At 43.3% G+C, this 19,895-nt stretch overlaps 1 protein-coding gene across 4 annotated transcripts in view; it reads right to left on the reverse strand.

Moving 5' to 3' along the window:
• Positions 1–734: 734 nt before the first annotated feature.
• smarce1 (SWI/SNF related, matrix associated, actin dependent regulator of chromatin, subfamily e, member 1) overlaps positions 735–19,895 on the reverse strand; it is a 49,703-nt gene continuing 30,542 nt past the window's right edge. For 3 of the 4 annotated variants that reach the window (XM_055656774.1, XM_055656773.1, XM_055656776.1), the window contains 7 exons: positions 17,483–17,563; positions 16,615–16,746; positions 14,046–14,217; positions 10,938–11,110; positions 8,890–8,991; positions 5,875–6,076; positions 735–2,190 (listed from right to left, as the gene is read on the reverse strand). In XM_055656774.1, the coding sequence (XP_055512749.1) occupies positions 1,979–2,190; positions 5,875–6,076; positions 8,890–8,991; positions 10,938–11,110; positions 14,046–14,217; positions 16,615–16,746; positions 17,483–17,563 (1,074 nt within the window). In that variant the 3' untranslated portion in view covers positions 735–1,978. The remainder of the gene's footprint in view (positions 2,191–5,874; positions 6,077–8,889; positions 8,992–10,937; positions 11,111–14,045; positions 14,218–16,614; positions 16,747–17,482; positions 17,564–19,895) is intronic. The other variant, XM_055656775.1, reaches the window with a different exon arrangement.

A 19,895-nucleotide genomic window follows, 5' to 3' on the forward strand; every position in this document is an offset into this window, starting at 1 on the left:
TTTATGTTACATTTTTATGCAGTTGTGTATCTTGTTGCTTTTTTGATATGACTGTATGGCAAACCAAATTCCTCATGTGTTGCCAAACATACTTGGCTAATACATTTTGATTATAATTACATATCTAAAAGGCTCTTAAACACCACTATTGCATCTGCCTCTGCCACCACCCCTGGCAGCACATTCCAGGCACGCACCACTCTATGTTAAAAACAAACTCTGCACAACACCTTTAAACTTTGCCCCTCTCATCCTCTAGTCTTTGACTGCTCGATCCCAGGTAAAAGGTTCTGACTGTCTACCCTATCTATGCCACTCATCATTTTATATCATTCCATCAGGTCTCCCCTCAGCCTTCGATTCTCCAAAGAAAACAAACCAAGTTTTTCCAACCTCTCCTCATAGCTAATACGCACCCATTCCCGACAGCAGTCTGGCAAACCCCTTCTGTGCCCTACAAAGCCTGCACATCCTTCCTACAATGGGGTGACCAGAACTGCACACAGCACTCAACTGCTGCCTAACCAAAGTCCTATAAAGTCTAGACTTTTACGACATGTGCCATCAGGAAAGATCAGAGTCATAACTGTCCACAATTGTTTTCTGGACAACATGAGGATGTGAGAAGTATCACCCATGCAAACATGTTATTTTCACCTCAACAGATGAATGACTGGCTGAGAATTATACACATCTTGACTAAAGGCTGGATGACAAAACACACACCACAGCAATTATATTCAGCTTCGCTTTTATTGTGGTGAGGAAGTTTAAAAAATAATGTAATGCAGTGTGCCACAGTACAAGACACAGAGTGGTGGCAATTGGAGCAAAGCACCCTGTGCGATCGGTGATCCCTGCTTGAATGGCCCATCTTCCTGGGGCACAACGAAAGCTCAATCCCAACGCTGGCCCTTGGCAGGGAAGGTGTTGGCAAAGCAATTTCATGCGGCATCAAACGGCACCATTCAGCAGCTCCACGGTTATAACTATCTTGTGACATTATTAAAAAGCAAAATACTGTGGATTCTCAAAATATGAAATAAAAACAGAAACTGCTGGCAGGCAGCACTCACCTCTGATGAGAGAAACAGATTTCAGATTTAACATTGACGAAAGATTATCAGGTTAAACGTGGCTCTTTACTCTCTTCAGATGCTGCCTGACATTCTGAGGGCTAGCAATATTTGCTGTTTGCATTATAATATTTGTGAAATGAATTTGTCTTTCAGCAGCAGGGGAGACAGACAGGAACCTGCAGCTGTATACGAGTAACTCGACTAGTTCAATAACTCTCATGGCCAGTTTAATGTATTACAGGGTACATGGCTCAAGAGGAATTCAACAACAAAGCACTGACCAGACTCATGCGATGGGTGAACTTCCAGCCACCTCAGGCCCAATAGCCACAAAACCAATTCCAGGGAGATATGCAGTGCCAGAATGTAATCTGTATCTGTACGGTGGTAACAGGATAAGATCTCCAGGAAGTGGCAAAGCTGTGGTTCACAGTGAATAGTTTGGGTTGCGGGAAGTCTGACTGGAAAATCTATGTCTTGGACCATGACTTGGAAATTTAAAAACACAGTAAAAATACATGGAGGTCACAGAAAACTAATTATGAAAGCTGACCGTTCAGTTGATGCATTTGAAAGTGTGATTCAAATACGCGTTATTTAAGAGGAAAATAAATATTCCTTTGTATGGATCCAAAGACAACCCCCCTGGTCTAAACATAGCATACAGTACTTGTAGGTTTATGGTCATTTCCATACACCCTTTTGTAACGTACATACCACTTTGAACCACAATCTCAAAAGGGAAATGGCATTAATGGTTGTGCAGAAGGAATCCATTGTGCTGGCATTACATGTGTAAAAACAAAATCCTTCTAACATAAACAGATAGAATTTTTTAAAAGGATGATTCTAATAAAGTATTACAACTAACTGGAATGAAAAGTTTGTATCTGTTGAAGTCATTCTTTCTTTTCTTCACTCTCCAGTGGGGGCTCGGGTAGGCTTTCCTCAGCCATTGCACTGTTGCTCTCTGTGCCAGAGGTGCTCTCGCTCGCTCCCTGCTCCACACTGCTGTCTGTTGTGTCCGGACACCCCTCTTTGTCCTCTGGAGTTGCCGTGCTCTCTTCACTACTCTGTTGGGTCTCTGATGTCTCGTCGTTGCGGGGTTCATCTGGAAAGGAGTTTGCCGGGTTTAGTCACAATGTCCAGCGGTCAAACACAGGGAAAACCCAAGCCACTATTGTTCAATCTTTATCAGCATCTGTTGCCACCAGGTTAGTAATACACCAAACAAATTGCAACCACAACCTTCTGAACTGACAACAAGTTTGTTATCACTCAGCACAGCTCAATCAGTGTAAACGTGGTTGGAGGTTTGTGTCCTACAATTTCCTTGCCACAAGTGGTGGAAATCCTGGAAGGAGAGCAGGCTGCCCTCTGTCTGGCTTTAGATCTTCTATTAAAGGCAGTCGTTATTGAACTGCCTTTGTTTATTACTCCACTCCCATAGAAAAGTAGGAAAATAGGAAGAGCATTGGGCAACTTGGCATTTGTGTCTGATGCATCATTCATTGTGCACAAACAGCTGATCCTCTCTCTCTCTCAATATTATATTGCTGCTCTCTCCCATACTTCTTCATGTCTTTTTGTGCCTAGTCATCGATCTTTCTTAAATATATTCGGAGACTCGGCCCCCATAACTTCAGTGCAAGGGAATTCCACAGGGTTACTACCCTCTGAGTGAAGACAGTGTTAAAGGAGTCATACCGGCCCTTTGACCCAACTTACACACACACCCACCAACATGTCCCATTTACACTAGTCCCACCTGCCTACGTTTGGCCCATATCCTTCCAAACGCGTCCTATCCAAATGTTTCTTAAACGTTGCGATACTACCTGCCTCAACTACCTCCTCCGGCAACTCGTTCCATGCACCCACCAGTTTCCGATTCAATCTTTCCCCCCACACCTTAAACCTATGTCCTCTGGTTCTTAACTTTATCTCACCATTGTCCTGGGACTGTGATCTCTGGGTCTGGAAATCCTCTTTTTTACAGCCTACCAATTCCAGCACATTTGAATGAGATTTGTCCTTGTTCTTCTAAACTCTAGTGAGTACCACTGGCCAAGTCAACAAAATATTTCCAATTCAACAAGCTAAACTAAAGATAGACACAAAATTCTGGAGGAAGCAGGAGTAAATGCTGGAGACCGTTTTTCAGACCCGAAACGTCACCCATCCTTCTCTCCAGGGATGCTGCCTGCCCAACTGTTATTCCAGCATTTTGTGTCTATCATCTGTGTAAAGCAGCATCAGCAGTTCCTTCCGACACAAACTAAACGGATCTCCTCTGCTCTACATTTCTCACCTCCTCTTTCTTTATTTCACATCTTTTGTCTTTTCTTCTCTGGCCTTTGTCCAAGCATATACCTCTCAACCCCCCCCCCCCCCCCCCCCCCCCCCCCCCACCTCGGATCCACGAGGCTTTGTCCTGCCCCTCCTCTCTTCCAGCTTTCTCCACCCCCCCCCACCACAATCATTCTGAAAGGTCCTGATCTGAAACATCACCTATCCATGTTCTCCAGAGACACTGCCTGTCCCACTCAGTTACTTCAGCACACTGTCTTTTTTTGTAAATCAGCACCTGCATATCAGTTCCTTGTGTCGAGGTCACCTCCACCTATATCAGTTGTCATTGTGTACAGATGCAGCATTGTATTGCTACACCAACTCCAAATTAAATTTGCAATTCACGTTAAAACTCAATTTAACAGTTCCAACTTTTACAAAATTCAACGTTCAATTAATTCAGTTGACATCCTTAATATCCATTGAATTGCAGTGACTTTGTTTTGTGAGTACATTTCTCTTATGCTCGTTTATACATGTTCTCATTTCCAGTTTAAAAAACTTAGGAGTGTTCTGCATGGGCAATATTTGTACTCAACAAATGTTTGAACCACAATTAATCCAGGGGAGTTGTTGAAACATTGTGCAGTCTGGAGCTGACAAGTACAAGCCTGTAGAACAGGTCCTATCTAAGTGGGTTTTACTCTCAAGGTTTCTGAGAATCAATCAAAGGAAACAGAGTATTTAAATTCTTTCCAAGGCATTCAAGAGAAATGGAATACAGAAAAATAATAAATCATTTTTCAAGCTGAAGTGAGATTGCCAGCAGCAAATAGCTGAACATTTATCAATAGAAGTCATGCAATCTCAAACACGCCCATCACTGCTTCAGAAAGCATAACCTGCATACCACAACCTGGGAGTCAAAATATCTGCAGCCTAGCCCAGCTCATTCCACCCCGAAATAGAACCGGACAGAGATGCATCTGCAGGATAAACATCGTAGAACACATCATGTGTTTAGGAAACTGTTGCTGAGTTTCTTAAACTCAAAAATGGGAAATAGTTTGGAATAGGATGAAGCAGTGGTTCCACAGGCATGGGATGTGGTGGATCACAGATTTAGTTGGATTGTGGGTGGATTCCTTCAAAGACACTGCTCACCTCACTCAGTCACTATCACCTGTCCACGAATGTGATAAACTGTCTAACGAATGTGTACTGGGTAATAGGTGAACAAAGAGTGGGGAGGGGAGTCAAAGTCAGTTGAAGTGTGGGGGGAAATAAGGTGGTGGGGCCATGGGAGGGACGAGGGGATAACCTACCCCACCCGTCTACCGTCCTGCATCACAGACAGAAAGCATGAAAGGAGATTCTCGGCAGTCGCTTGTCACCTGCCAGTGGGGAATGCAGCAATCCTGGGGTGGGAGATTGCAACCTTCACGTGGGTCAGCCCTGTGTCAACGAATGCAATCAACCCGGCGTGCACAATCAAATAAGATCAAATAGAACAAGTTGCCCTACAACTTTAGGCTGTGCACGCCTTAGGCAAGAAGCAGCAGCAGCAGCAGCAGCAATCCTGGTCAATGAAACAGTGGCTGGCTGTTTGAAAATTAGCACATTTCAGCGTGATCACCATGATTTTACAAATGGGAAATTATGATAAATTCGAGTTCAAGAATTTTTCACACAGAGAGTGGTGAATCTGTGGAATTCCCTGCCACAGAAGGTAGTTGAGGCCACAGTTCATTGGCTGGATTTAAGAGGGAGTTAGATGTGGCCCTTGTGGTTAAAGGGATCAGGGGGTATGGAGAGAAGGCAGGTACGGGATACTGAGTTGGATGATCAGCCATGATCATATTGAATGGCGTTGCAGGCTCGAAGGGCCGAATGGCCACTCCTGCACCTATTGTCTATGTTTCTATGCTGCTGCACCCGCTGAGTTTCTCCAGCACTTTTGTCTACCTACTCATTACATCATCCAAGAAACTTTAACAGATTAAAATATTTTATAAAATGGGAGATGTTAGAAATCAGAAATAAAAACCTCAGGTCAGGGCGTCGTTGAAAAAGAAGCCGAGTTACTGGTTCAGGCTGATAACTCTTTATCAGAACTGGGAACGAGAGATCAGCCATCTAAAGTGCGTTCCTCCAAGAGTAGTGCAGAAACTCTGTAGCCTGCGGATAATGACCTCCCAATGCAAGGATACGGGGCACAAATCAATGAAAATCCTGACATTTCTGTTCCCAGTAACATTTTGGGAGTTCATCCACTACAGGAATTCTCAGGCTGTTAAAGTCAACAGGGTGTCTAAGGGCTATGGGGAGAAGGCAGGAGGATGGAGATGGATCAGCCATGCTTGAATGGCGGGGTAGACTGGATGGGCCGAATGGCCTAATTCTGCTGCTATCACATAGGAACAGAGGGGAATAAATGCTGGTGAACTTGCATCACGAGAATGAACACAAAGAATAAATGATGATTATGTGTAGCAACCGTTACCTATGTCCATTGGTGGTTCCTCCACTTTGGACTCTTCAGCCTCACTGCCACTGGGGGGCTCGTCAGGAGTGTTGCTCTGGCGTTGGTCCACATGTTCCGCCTCCTTCTCCCTCTCCTCCTGCCGCTTGCGGGCCTGTTCTTCGGTCTGGGCAATTTCAGCCGCGATCTTCTCCATGTCAACTTCCACCTTCAGATTGCATAACTACGCAAGGGAAGGAGAGGGGAGACCAATAAAAAGCTGCAGGACCTTAACCTAGCATGCAAGCTAAACTAACTGCGTAACTATTCCCCCATAACCTGCATTTGTCTGATGCCTTTAATGCTGTAAACTCCCAAAAACCTCAGTAGAGTTGGCAAACATCACTGGGCAGAGCCAGGCAAAGGAAAAAAACATGGAACATAAGACACAAAAAGCTGGAGTAACTCAGCAGGTCAGACAGCATCTCTGGGGAAAAACAATAGGTGACCCTTCTTCATACTGAGAGCTAGGGGAAAGGGAAACGAGAGATAAAGGGGGTGATATAGAGAGATAAAGAACAAATTAAAGAAAGATATGCAATAAAGTAATGCTGATAATGGGAGCAGGCCATTGTTAGCTGTGGGCTGGGTGAAAACGAGTTACAGACAATGAGACTCAACAAGGTGACGGGTGGGGGAGGGACGGAGAGAGAGAGAGGGGATCCAAGGGTTACATGGAGTTAGAAAAATCACTATTCTCTTCATAGATAAAGGAACAAATGGGATGGTTGAGCAAAAGATTGTTTTTAGTTTAGTTTTAGAGATACAGCGTGGTAAACAGGCCCATCAGACCACCGATTCTGCGACGGCCAGCAATCTCCACAACACACTGTCCTACACACACTAGGGCCAGCTTTTACATTTACCAATCCAATTTACCTCCATGCCTGTACGTCTTTGCAGTGTGGAGGAAACTGAAGATCTCGGAGAAAACCTATGCAGTCATGGGAAGAACGTATGAACTCCAGACAGCACCCGCAGTTGGGATCGAACCCGGGTCTGCGGTGCAGCAAGCGCAGTCAGGCAGCAACTTTGCCGCTACTCTGCCCATGAGTTATAAAAGTAAATTTGAAAGGGCAACCAAGAGAGCACCAGCTGTGATGTAGCAATAGACAATAGGTGAAGGAGTAGGCCATTCGGCCCTTCGAGGAATGAATTGCAGAACTCAGAGAGTCAAAGACAAAAGGAGAAATATGGCCAATGGAAAGATAAGGGAAACAGGAAAGTAGAAGCTCATATTAACTGCATCAAGTGGCACATTGAGCCAAAGACCAGTCGTGGTGACGAGTTGCAGATTTACAGTGTTCACTAAGATCATTGATATTACAAGCTTGAGGGCCTTTCTTGAAATCAAATCCTCTTCACACGAGGTATTGTCTTTCTGTTAGCTATCCAGATTCACGCCCTCTCTTACAACATGAAACTCAATACTGTATCCAATACTCTAAACAATGTCTTATTCAATTTCAATTAGATTTATCAATACCTCATTACTATATTTTCTAATAAAATTCAGAAATTTCAGATATTTAAAGGGTTCATCAACTCGAATGCCCTGTTAATGCCCTGCCATGTTAGACTTAATCAATCCTTCTTTACCATATTATATTCCACAAATATTGTCCTAAATTCCCCTTCCCTTGCAAGAACTGAGCTTTAAATGTCACCTCATACTCCTTGGTATTGAATTATATTTGCTGCTGTTTAGCCAATTCTTCGCTATCAATTTCCCACTACAATTTTTTGACTTCCAAAGGATAAACCATATTTTCCATTTTTTTGCAATTGCTAATGTTTGCTTGGTTTACTCAATATTAAAGCCTTATATTACTTGTGTATACTGGCTAGTCTACACAACACCTGGAATGCTGTCAACAAATTCCCACACTCATTTGAGAATTCCTACTCTAAACCACTTTGCACTTCATAAGTTCAGAAGTCATCGGAGTAGAATTAGGCCAGTCTACCATTCGGCCATTCAGTCATGGCTGATCTATCGCTCTCTCCCAACCCCATTCTCCTGCCTTCTCCCCATAACTCCTGACACCCGTACTAATCAAGAATCTATCTATCGCTGCCTTAATTCATTTCATTGGGCTATTCTGGCTGGTTGCATTGTGGTCTGGTTTGGCAACTTGAACGTCCAGGAGCGGAAAAGACAACAAAAAGTTGTGACCACTGCCCAGTCCATCACCGGCTTTGACCTCCCCACCATCAAAGGGATCTATTGCAGTCGATGGTTTAAAAAGGCAGCCAAAATCATCAAAGAACCACACCATCATGGCCACACACCCATTTCACCATTGCCATCAGGAAGAAGATACAGGGGCCACAAAACTGAAATGTCCAGGTTCAGGAACAGCTTCTTCCCTACAGCCATCAGGCTATTAAACACAACAACAAATAAGCTCTGAGCTCTGAACTGCAAAAGACTATATTTGTTATTTATTGAACCTTTTTCTCTTCCCCCGTTATGTACAATGTTTACATATTCACATATTCTGTTGTGCTGCAGCAAGTAAGAATTTCATTGTCCCATCCGGGACATATGACAATAAAACACTCTTGACTATACTATCAGCCCCAGATAAACAATCAGCCAAGGTAGTGTGCCACTGAGAAGCATCATGAAAAAAAACAGAGCTGCATTTAGTGATATATTCAACAACTCACAATAGAAAGAGCTGACTCAACCCTTTATATGAAAAAAAATTATAGTTCCTGACACACATCCAAATCAGCAATATTATCTTTTCAATGGTGGGTGTATGGAACGAGCTGCCAGAGGCAACGCAAGTTGAGGCAGGGACTACTGCAATGTTTAAGAAACATTTAGACAGGTACATGGATAGGACAGGTTTAGGGCCAAACGCAGGCAGTTGTGACTAGTGTGGACCGATGTGTTGGGAAGTTGGGCCAAAGGGCCCCATTTCTACACTGTATGACTCTATGAGTCTATGAGAACAATGCACCTGCAAACCACTGGATTATTCTTACCTGTTTCAGCTCACTATTAAACAGCTGTGTAGTTTCAAGAAATTTCCGTTTCTTGTCTTGGTGGCGATCCTCAATCTGAAGCAGCTCCGCTTCCAACTTGCGCTGAGGAGAAGCAGATGCAAACATTGATTATTTATGGGTTGTATAGAATACTGGGCAGCATTCCTCTAGTTTTGCACTGCTTAAATACGACTATCAATGATTCTACAATAGTGAAGCTAAAGTTGAACCTTATATTGTTGGAAACATGAGGGCCAGCACAAGATTGGTTGAAGCACACAGCCATACACACCCACTAAATCATAAATCCCAGTTATGATCGAGGGAAGGCACAATGGGAAGAGGATCCCTGGGTTGGTCACATGCCTTAGTGGTTATAAAAATATAATCAGGTGCAGCATTGAAATAAAGTACTAATGTGGGTCGTGCATGAATATTGATGGTAGGTGAGGGACACGGAATACAGAGACACTCGGTGGACAGATGGTCAAACACAGTTCCCACATCATTTCTACCTACTGAACTCACTGGAATGTTTCTCACCAATATACCAAATGAGCTATAAAAAAAAAAGCTCAGCTGCAATGTCACAGCCAGTTCATGGTACTGGCAATGCTGTCCACGGCATACATTCAGAATGGCCACAAGCGATTGTTCATTCATTCATTCATTCTCAGATGTGTTCATTGATGCATCTTCCCCAAGTGCTCTACAGAAGGTCATGCTGAGCCATCTTGTTGCCTCACTGCAGTTCTTCCTGTGAAGGTGCTCCCACTGTGTTGGAGAGGGAATGTTTGGATTTGCATCCAGTGACTACGAAGGAATGTTGAAATATTTTCAAGTCATGATGTTGTTCAACTGGGAGAACCCTGCAGATGATGGTGTTCCCATGCATTAGCTTCCCTTGTCCTCGCTGGTAGCAGTCAGAGTTGGACAGCGCTGTTGATGTAACCTGAATGATTAATTGCAGTACATTTTGTACATTGGACACACTGCAGCCGTTATCCAGTGGTGGTAATGTAATGGAATATTTAGGGTGAATCCAGGAGGCTACTTTGCTCCAGATGATGTTGAACTTCTTGCATTGTTGGTGTTGTACTTCGTGGGCAAGTGGAGAGTATTCCACCATTTGCCATGTTCCCTGCACATAGTGGAAAGGTCTCGGCTTCCTCGTAGCCACAGTAATAACATGGCTGATCCACTTGAGTTTGTGGCTAATAAAAAATACCCCAGGATATTGATGGTGGGCAACTTGGTGATTGAGTAGTGCCTTTGAATATGAAGAGTCAGTATTTGGACTGGTACAGTCTAGATGGAATATGAAGTCAGTATTTAGACTGGTACAGTCTAGATGGGATATGAAGAGTCAGTATTTGGACTGGTATAGTCTAGATGGAATATGAAGTCAGTATTTAGACTGGTACAGTCTAGATTGAATATGAAGTCAGTATTTGGACTGGTACAGTCTAGATGGAATGAGGGCCTGATAAACACGATAAATGCAAATGATTTTGTGCAAAAAGCACAAGAAAGAAACTTTGTTTCAAGTTTCTACTAACATCAGAATTTTAGGGATGTTGCCAACTGATTAATACACGATAAATGCAAAAGATTTTCGTTCGAGCAAAAAGAATCAAGAATCATCCCCAAAGTACTTTTCCTTTCAAGTTTCCCGATAACCACTATCTTTAAGAATTTTGAAAGTTGATGTTCCCGATGTTGCCAACAAGGGGTGCTTAAGGATATCCTTTAGACAATATGAGAAGAACTTTTTTCACGCAGAGAGTGGTGAGGAACCTCTGCGAGCCAGCGCCGCCATCCAATGTAATCATGGCAGATCATCCCCAATCAGTACCCCTTTTCCTGCCTTCTCCCCATATCCCCCTGACTCCACTATCTTTAAGAGCCTTATCTAGCTCTCTCTTGAAAGTATATCCAGAGAACCGGCCTCCACCGCCCTCAGAGGCAGAGCAGGTCTAACTAACTGGAAATTGAAAAATAATTCCTATTATAAAGGAGCACGTAATCCAGTTAGAGTGACTACTCACCTGGTGAACCATCAGGGACTGCACCTGCCGTTTCAGAACCTGCATCCGTGCTGTAGTCACCACAGAACGAACATCCGGCACCACACTCTCACTCAGAATCTCACTTATCAAGCGATGGTTCCTCTGGAAGCGGGCCGCAGAGATGTGCTTCATCGAGAAGCCATCATCATAATCTGTGACCGTCGGGATAATCAGCAAATGCAAAGAAGAGAAACAAATCAATAACTCAATAAATCAATAACTGGTTCAGACTCACACATTAACTATCCGTCTTTCATATTTACTAAACTTCAAGCACTCTACTGCTAACAGTTTAAAAATAAATTGGATAGGCATATGGATGAGAAGGGAATGGAGGGTTATGGTATGAGTGCAGGCAGGTGGGACTAAGGGGAAAAAAATTTGTTCGGCACGGACTTGTAGGGCCGAGATGGCCTGTTTCCGTGCTGTAATTGTTATATGGTTATATGGTTATAACAGAAAGCCACAAGCAGATAACCACATCATGTCATACACCAATAAAAAAGATAATTGCTGAATAAAGATTTAGCCTTCCACTTTACAGCAAAAGACTGTAATGAAGCAATTTACTAGTTTCCCTTCTCGCCAAGTTCCTGACTCCTGGGCCACACATGCTTCTCTCCACCCCCCCCACCCGCCTTCCAGGAACTATTGCTACCCCTACCCTAGCGGTCTACAGGGTGTGGAGGTGGTCCATATAATTAAACCACAGCTGACAAGACAGAACCAATTGCAGATATTGCTTTACATCAACACTGAACAAATGATGGATGTTGTAACATATATCACCACTAACTACCTGTAGATCAAGAGGAAATATCAAATGGTAACTGATTTATTTTCTCTCACAGCCGTCCTTGGAGTTTAGCAGTGTCAGAATCTGAGGGTGTTGGGTGAGTGAGAACCTCTTAACGCTGGCCTTCAGTTGAACAATGTGGCACTGGTGACATTCAGTGGGTAGTTTCACTTTTTACATTCACAAGCATGTGTGAGATATAGATCCAATTACATTACAAGAGGCTTCTTTCCAAATGAAGAGCATGGCCAGCATGTGCTGCTTGACCTGCAGGCTGTAGGAATTGTCAGAGGGTCCCTATGGTCTGCATGACCATATCTGCAGTCGGTGACTCTGCTTTGAGTGCAGTGTTTCAGAGCTTGAGTACCAGCGCACAGCACAGCACTGTATCGGCAAGGCTGAAAGTTATGAGGGTAGTATTTTTTGTTTAAGAAGAGGTGGCCATCCATCTGAGTGTAAGAAGCTTTGGTTAAAGAATGAATCTGACCAGCAAGCAGAGAAAGAAGCAGGCAGGTAGTCACGGAAACCTCTGATTTTTACCGTGGCTGGAAGTAGGGTAGGTTTTACTTCTGATATTGGTTTATTATTGTCAAATGTACCCTGGTACAATGGAAAGCTGTCCAATTGTCAGCTCATACTATATACAAGTACAATTAAGCCATACACAAGTACTACAGGTAGTGTAAAGAGTACTCATGTGCAGAATATAATGGTCTTTGTATAGCTAGAAATCCTGGCACATTTACAGTTGGAATAGAGATTTACAAGAGTAAAAAGGTACTGGATGAGATTGGGTCCTCTTCTGGGATGAGCAGGTAAAGATTTACCATCTTTAAGGTGTTGAATGTCTGCAAGACTTCTAATTTTGGTTCTCAATCTGCACTGGGTCTGATGCCACTTCAGTCATCAATGTTTGCTTATTTGTAAAGACAATCTGATACAAAAACTTAGATGCAGAAGATAGGCACAAAATGCTGGAGTAACTCAGCGGGATAGGCAGCATCTCTGGATAGAAGGAATGGGTGACGTTTTGGGTCAAGACCCTTCTTCAGATGCAGTATAGACTGAAAACTGATTAATGAAACTGTCTATTTGAGGTCATACATCAAAAGAGACAAGCCATGGGAAAGGGTGGGGTAATTAATGAACAATTACGAGTGGCTGCCAATATGTCACTACAATTTATATTGCCATCTACAAATTTGAAAAGACCAAACAAGCAAACATGATTACAGTATGCACATGTACAAACATGTATACCCCTGGTGCTGGAACAAGAGCACATCCAAGGAACACCTAGAATAAATTGTCCTTAGACATCTGCTTGAGACAGTTAATGAGATGAATTACAACAATTCTCTGGTTGGAAACATTTCCATTGGGTGGGTAATCCATGACTGGCATGTTATATAAAAAGTTAATGAAGCAAAACAAGATCAAATTAATCCTTGTACAGCATACGCCCCAACTGCCTCAAATGTGTTTAAGAGGGAACTGCAGATGCTGGAGAATCGACGGTTACACAAAAAAGCTGGAGAAACTCAGCGGGGTGCAGCAGCATCTATGGAGCAAGGAAATAGGCAACGTTTCGGGCCTCAACTGATCGGGGGCGGGGGTGGGTGGGGACAAGAAAGGGAACCTTGGAGGGTACCCTTTCTTTGTCCCCACCCACCCCCGCCCCGAAGTGAAGAAGGGTTTCGGCCCGAAACGTTGCTTTTCCTTCGACAAACCCGCTTTTCTCCAGCTTTTTTGTGTAACCTGCCTCAAATGTGATCAGGATTGCCTTGAGGAAGAATGACAACTGCTTTGACAAATTTACTAATGAAGCATATCCCAAAATGACGAACGTTCTCCCACCCCCAACAGCCTCTCCCCCGTTGTGAGAATCAATCTGGTAAATCTTCACAGCGCTCCTACTGTGCCTTATACCCTTCCTCAGGAAGGAAAACCAGATTCATGACCATAATATTCCAGGTGAGGACTCACGGATAACTAGTTATACTTTCTGACTTTTATATCAAAATGCTCTTGCAGTAAAGGCCATTCTATCCTTTGTCTTCCCGATTACTTGGAGAAATAAGGCAAGTGTGAAGACGTCTTCCTGCCCCCTTTGCACAACTCGCACTGTAATCTGGCATTAGTTTCAGAGTTTGGGAAGGGACGGTAGTCTTACCAGAAGTGAAAATAGCTGAAAGCTTTAATTTTGCACAGACAATTCAGATGTGTGAAGTGAACTCTCTCGCCAGGTGTAGTCTATAGTAAACCTGGGCTGTGTTTGGGCCATTACTTACCATCAGGGTCCTCAGCTGGTTGGATACTCATGTAAGGTTCCCCCTTCTCTATCCTTGACTGACGCTGGCGACTCTCCTCCTCAAGAGCTGCCTCTGCCCTGCTCTTTGCATTGATGTAGGCAAGATATGCAGGAGAGCTGTGGTATGCTTTCATGGCTTCATTATACTCGACCTAAAAGTAGAGATACAAGAAGACACTCACAACCAGAGAGCAGTGCTGAACTACTATCTACCTCATTGGTGATCCTCAGGCTGTCCTCGATCAAACTTTGCTGGCTTTACCTTGCACTAAACGTTATTCCCTTATCATGTATCTATACATAGGAACATAGAAAATAGGTGCAGGAGTAGAGGCCATTCAGCCCTTCGAGCCTGCACCGCCATTCGATATGATCTTGGCTGATCCTCCAACTCAGTATCCCATCCCTGCCTTCTCTCCATACCCCCTGATCCCTTTAGCCACAAGGGCACATCTAACTCCCTCTTAAATCCAGCCAATGAACTGTGGCCTCAACTACCTTCTATGGCAGAGAATTCCAGAGATTCACCACTCTCTGTGTAAAAAATGTTTTTCTCATCTCAGTCCTAAAAGACTTCCCTCTTATCCTTAAACTGTGACCCCTAGTTCTGGACTTCCCCAACATCGGGAATAATCTTCCTGCATCTAGCCTGTCCAACCCCTTAAGAATTTTGTAAGTTTCTATAAGAAACTGTACACTGTAAATGGCTCGATTGTAATCATGTATTGTCTTTCTGCTGTCTGGCTAGCTTTTCACTGTACCTCTGTACACGAGACAATAAACTAAACTCAACTCAACTGACAGGTAGGAATGACCAAAATGTAGCAATCAATTCCCAATGGTTTTCTCTGTAAGATCACCTATCGAGAAGAGACAAGAATGTGAGCAAATGTTATTAGCAACTCTCCCAATTGTCCCCATAAGTTGTGGGATAGCCTAACTGAAACTAATGCTGTGGGTATACTTGCACCTTGTGCTTCATGAGATCATTTGGATTCACAATTTCAGCATGTTTGCTGGACCCTAACTTCATATTTTTAACTACAGACACAGGGACAATCTATATTAGTTGCTTTTCTAAAATCTACCCAAATGGCAAAAATATTCAGGTATGTGTAGGAAAGAACTGCAGATGCTGGTTTAAAATTGAAGATATACACAAAATGCTGGAATAACTCAGCGGGACAGGCAGCATCTCTGGAAAGAAGGAATGGGTGATGTTTCAGGTCGAGACACTTCGTCAGACTGATTAATATGAAGAAGGGTCTCAACCCGAAACGTCACCATTGCTTCTCTCCGGCGATGCTGCTTGTCCCGCTGAGTTACTCTAGCATTTTGTGTCTAACTTTGGCAAAAATAAAACGTTAGGTAAACTACCTGATCATGCAGGGAGACATCACACATCTGAAGGTTCAAAACAGCACACTTTTTTAACCATGCAGATCAATGACAAAGTAAGGAGGTTTGTGGAGGATTAACAAATAAGTCTTGGTATTACTGCAGGTTGAATGTTGCCAAACTGATGCAAATTCCAAAGGTTTACGTTCTGGCGCTCGAAATGGAAGTGATAAAAATGATTCATCTTTTGCTCTTTGGTTTTCAGACCCTACAATCAGACACAAAATATCTGGGGATTGGGGAGTTTGAAAGATCAGCATAAAAGTTATGGAACTCATGCTCTACAAAATGACCTGGACAATCAAAGACTTGTTCATGTGCAAGATGCTGGAGACTCAGCAGGTCAGGCAGCATTTGGGAAATGGGGGGGGGGGGGAATTAAACATTTCAGATCAAAGATCCTTTTGTCAGAATCCTCACTCATTTCTGACCTGGTAATTGCTCTCACCATCCAGTGTTTATATTTCAGATTTTCAGTTTTTGGTCAACTTTTTTTTTGTGCATAATTCATTCACAATAATTAATTTCCCCCTCTGTCCAAGACACCAGTCAGTCAAGCACAGGTGTTACATTTTTGATTCATCATCAGTATAACAATGGAAGTGGTGATCTATCTCAACATGCTAACAATGTGGTTAGCACAAAATGTATTGCATTTTAACAAAACTTGATCATGAGGGAAATCACCGAAATCTATGGAGAGTGCAAAGTCAAACTCATGTGAACTGAAATGCTGCAAGCTTCATTTTGATTCCACCGGACAAAACATTGCTGCCTGTCACGTGCAGAGTCCTGGCAACCTTCCTCAAATGGCCTGTTCAACACAGTGAACTCTTCATTTTGTTCAGCAGATCCTATTGTAGGGAGAGGAGATGATTTAAAACTGCATGTCTTGGGCCCCAATGACCCCATAGGCAACAAGGTGGGACCTGACTTGGTGACAGTGTGATGGTCACTCCTGGATCTGGAGCCACCAGGTGAGAAAATGTTTCAATGCTGATATTCTTTAAGCCAACAAGAATAAACATGCCATCCTCAATGGAAAAGGGAAAAGGGAAACACACCTATATTGTTTGACACTAACAGTTGGACATATCTTATGGTCATTGGAACTCGATTACTGAAAAAAATCCTGTTCCTGCAGTTTTTACCTTCTCTGCTTCATAGTCATTCAGATATTCCTGCTTTTCCTCATCTGTGAGATCCCGCCACATTCCACCAATGATTTTCCCTATTTCCCACAGCTTCAGATCAGGATTGGAAGCCTTAACCTGGTCCCATACCTAAAACATAATAATGAGACTTATTTACAGAGCTAACACAGTCATAGAATGATCACACTGTCAACCGGACAGTTTATGGGTCTAGCACCATCACCGCCCGCCCGCCAGTACCCACTCAGCATCAGAGAGGGGGAGTCCTGTGATTACTACTACAACAAATCACATAGATTAGTTTTGTTTAAATATTTAAAGTTTAAATTAAGCTCTTGGTGAGATCATGGGTGGAAGGTGACTGGGAGGAGTTAGTACATGTGAGATTGTGAGGGCACAGAAATCAAACAAGGGCACTGTGAAATGACACAAGGTGGCTGAATACCAGGAGGGCAAATGCAGCCGCTCACAGTAGGAGCCAGTAACTCAACTCAGTGAATTACTAGTAAACAGATTGGCAATAGAATGAAGTAAACCACAGCCTTTATTAAAGTTGCACCCTGTGGGAAACTGGATTTGAGATCAGCCAGGCAGGTTAATGAGAATCAGATGAGGATTTACCTTTAGGAATGTGTTACAGCCTCCACCTATTGCAAGACTTCACAGGTTTACACACAAAACACAGGACACCCAAGACAAGCACAGACCAGAAAGTAATCCCACTCCTTGCTGGAAACTCAATTCTAAGGAGTTGGTACGACAGTCACGCTCCTGTGGGCGGCTAGCTTGTGTAATCAGCTGGCCTGGGCCAGGTGAACGAGTGCTGCAGCAGGTCAAGCATGATACAATGCTGCAGCTACCATACCTTTCTGCTGTAGCGCATGTAGGGCATCAAGGGCTTGTCTGGAGGCTTCGGGGGCTTTGGAATAGTGATGCCTGACGATGTCTGGAGGGAAACATAAACATTGTTATCTTGCACGTTAGGAGAAATAAAAGCTATCAACATCAAACTGTCATAAAACAGCATGAAATAAAATGTCAACTTTTCATCAGCTTTTGTCCACCCACCTACCAATCAAACCCCTGCTCACCCATATCCATCTATAGCTAGTGGAAAGAACTGCAGATGCTGGTTTAAACTGAAGATTGACACAAAATGCTGGAGTAACTAACGAGGTTAGAATAGGTAAGCGGAGTGGCAAAGTTGAGACGGTTCGTTGTCATGCCGGCAGTTAGAAATAAAAACATCTCGAGAAGGTTTTGTCGATGGGCCGAATGGCCTAATTCTACTCCTGTCACTTATGACTGCAGGACATTGCAGCTTGAGATATTTGAGAAATGATCGGTCTGTATGTGGGCATTGTGTGTGTACAGATTGTCTGGATGGAAATATGTTCAATGCCAATGGACACATTGAGCAGACATCTCTTCAAAACTCACCCTCATCCCACCACATTGGTAAATCGTTTTACTTTCTTCTTCCTTACAAGTATATCTAGTTTCTCTATCAATGCTATTTTCCCCTTGTGGCAAGGAATGCTCAACTCTTACTGCACCGTGTGTAAAGTTACAGGTCACTTTAACTGCTTCTCCACGTCAGGTACCATCACTTTTAGCTTTTCCTTGCTGAGCCTCTTTTCATTTCTCTTCTAGATGCCCTGCCCAAAACCTTTAGCATTCCTTCACCTTCTTATTCTTCAAGTACCACCTCAGGCTGTACGACACTACAGATAAACCCATGCGCTATAACCACGTCTCTCTTGCCGCTCACTACACTAAACAAGCATGACAAGCAGTAGCTTTAATCACTCAATCCTATCCCCCCCCCACTGATCTTGTCATCTACAAATCTGCTCAGGGCTGATCCTACAATCTTTCCTGTCCCATTCACGTCACCCAATGCTCATCTTTTTTTCCAAATCTGATTTCAGAATATCTCTTCACACAAATAAAACCCCTGACCGTTATTGGTTTATTATGGATGGCATCAGGGTCTGGACAGAAGCTTCACCGACAGTGATGATAGCTTCCGAGTTAACTCATCATTTTCTTTTGGCTGTACATTTAAATCCTTTCCCAGTCCAAATGGTAGTCGCTGCAGGGCTCGCATCAAATCCCGCTCCTCCAGTACCTTTTCCTCACACTCCATTGTATCCTCCCCTCTATTCTCTTAGAATCCTTGTTCTCAACCATTCAAATTACTTTAGATAGGCACAAAAAGCTGGAGTAATTCAGCGGGTCAGACAGCATCTCTGGAAAACAGAGGTGACGTTTCATGTCAAAAACCTTCTAAAGTTTAAACCAGCATCTGCCGTCCCTTCCTACATATTCAAGTTACTTTCATGGCTTTTCCCTTAAACTTGTGCACTGTGACTTCTCATCCTCACACATTTTCACTTGCATCTTAACGGATCATGCTCTTGCTAGAATTCACTGCATTTCTCTCCTCCATTTACCAAATAACCTTTCTCGTAGCGCCTGTCCAACAGGCATTGCACTTAGCCACTCTATCATAGTCAGAGACATCTACAGCACAGAAACAGGACCTTCAGCCCACCATAGAGTACCCAACTATACAAACCCAGCAGTTGGTATATAGCAGTGGTTCCCAACGTGGGGTGTACGCCCCACAGGGGGGCAATTTGATTTTTAAGGGGGGCAATTGAGCGCGACTGAGGAGGTCTGGGTCCAAATTTTCGATTTTTATTTTTTTGGATTTTCCATCAGGTAAACATATGTAGTTTATGTTTCAGATGTTATTTTGAGTAAATATTTTTTTGGGGGTAAAAAAGGTCTTTATTGTGTAGTTATTACATAATCACCGCGCCATCGCTCTTCATGCACGTCGCACGAAGCGCGCGAGGTCATGGGAGAACCTTATTTATTGAATTGGATTTAGAAATGTGATTCAAAGAGCTTTTGCTAAGTTACCCTTATAATATCTATTTCCTCCGTTTTCTCTCAAGGGAAAGCAAGGGGGGGGGGGGGGGGGCATCGGGATTTTAGAGGTGATTGGGTGGGGCATGGCCAAAAAAAGGTTGGGAACCACTGGTCTATAGCCTTCTGAACCACGGAAATACATGTGCTTGACTAGATATTTCTTAAATATTCTGAGAAAATTAAGGGGTTGGACAGGCTAGATGCAGGAAGATTGTTTCCGATGTTGGGGAAGTCCAGGACAAGGGGTCACAGCTTAAGGATAAGGGGGAAATCCTTTAAAACCGAGATGAGGAGAACTTTTTTCACACAGAGAGTGGTGAATCTCTGGAACTCTCTGC

This window comes from Leucoraja erinacea, chromosome 27, assembly GCF_028641065.1.
Source record: "Leucoraja erinacea ecotype New England chromosome 27, Leri_hhj_1, whole genome shotgun sequence".
Lineage (NCBI taxonomy): Eukaryota > Metazoa > Chordata > Chondrichthyes > Rajiformes > Rajidae > Leucoraja > Leucoraja erinaceus.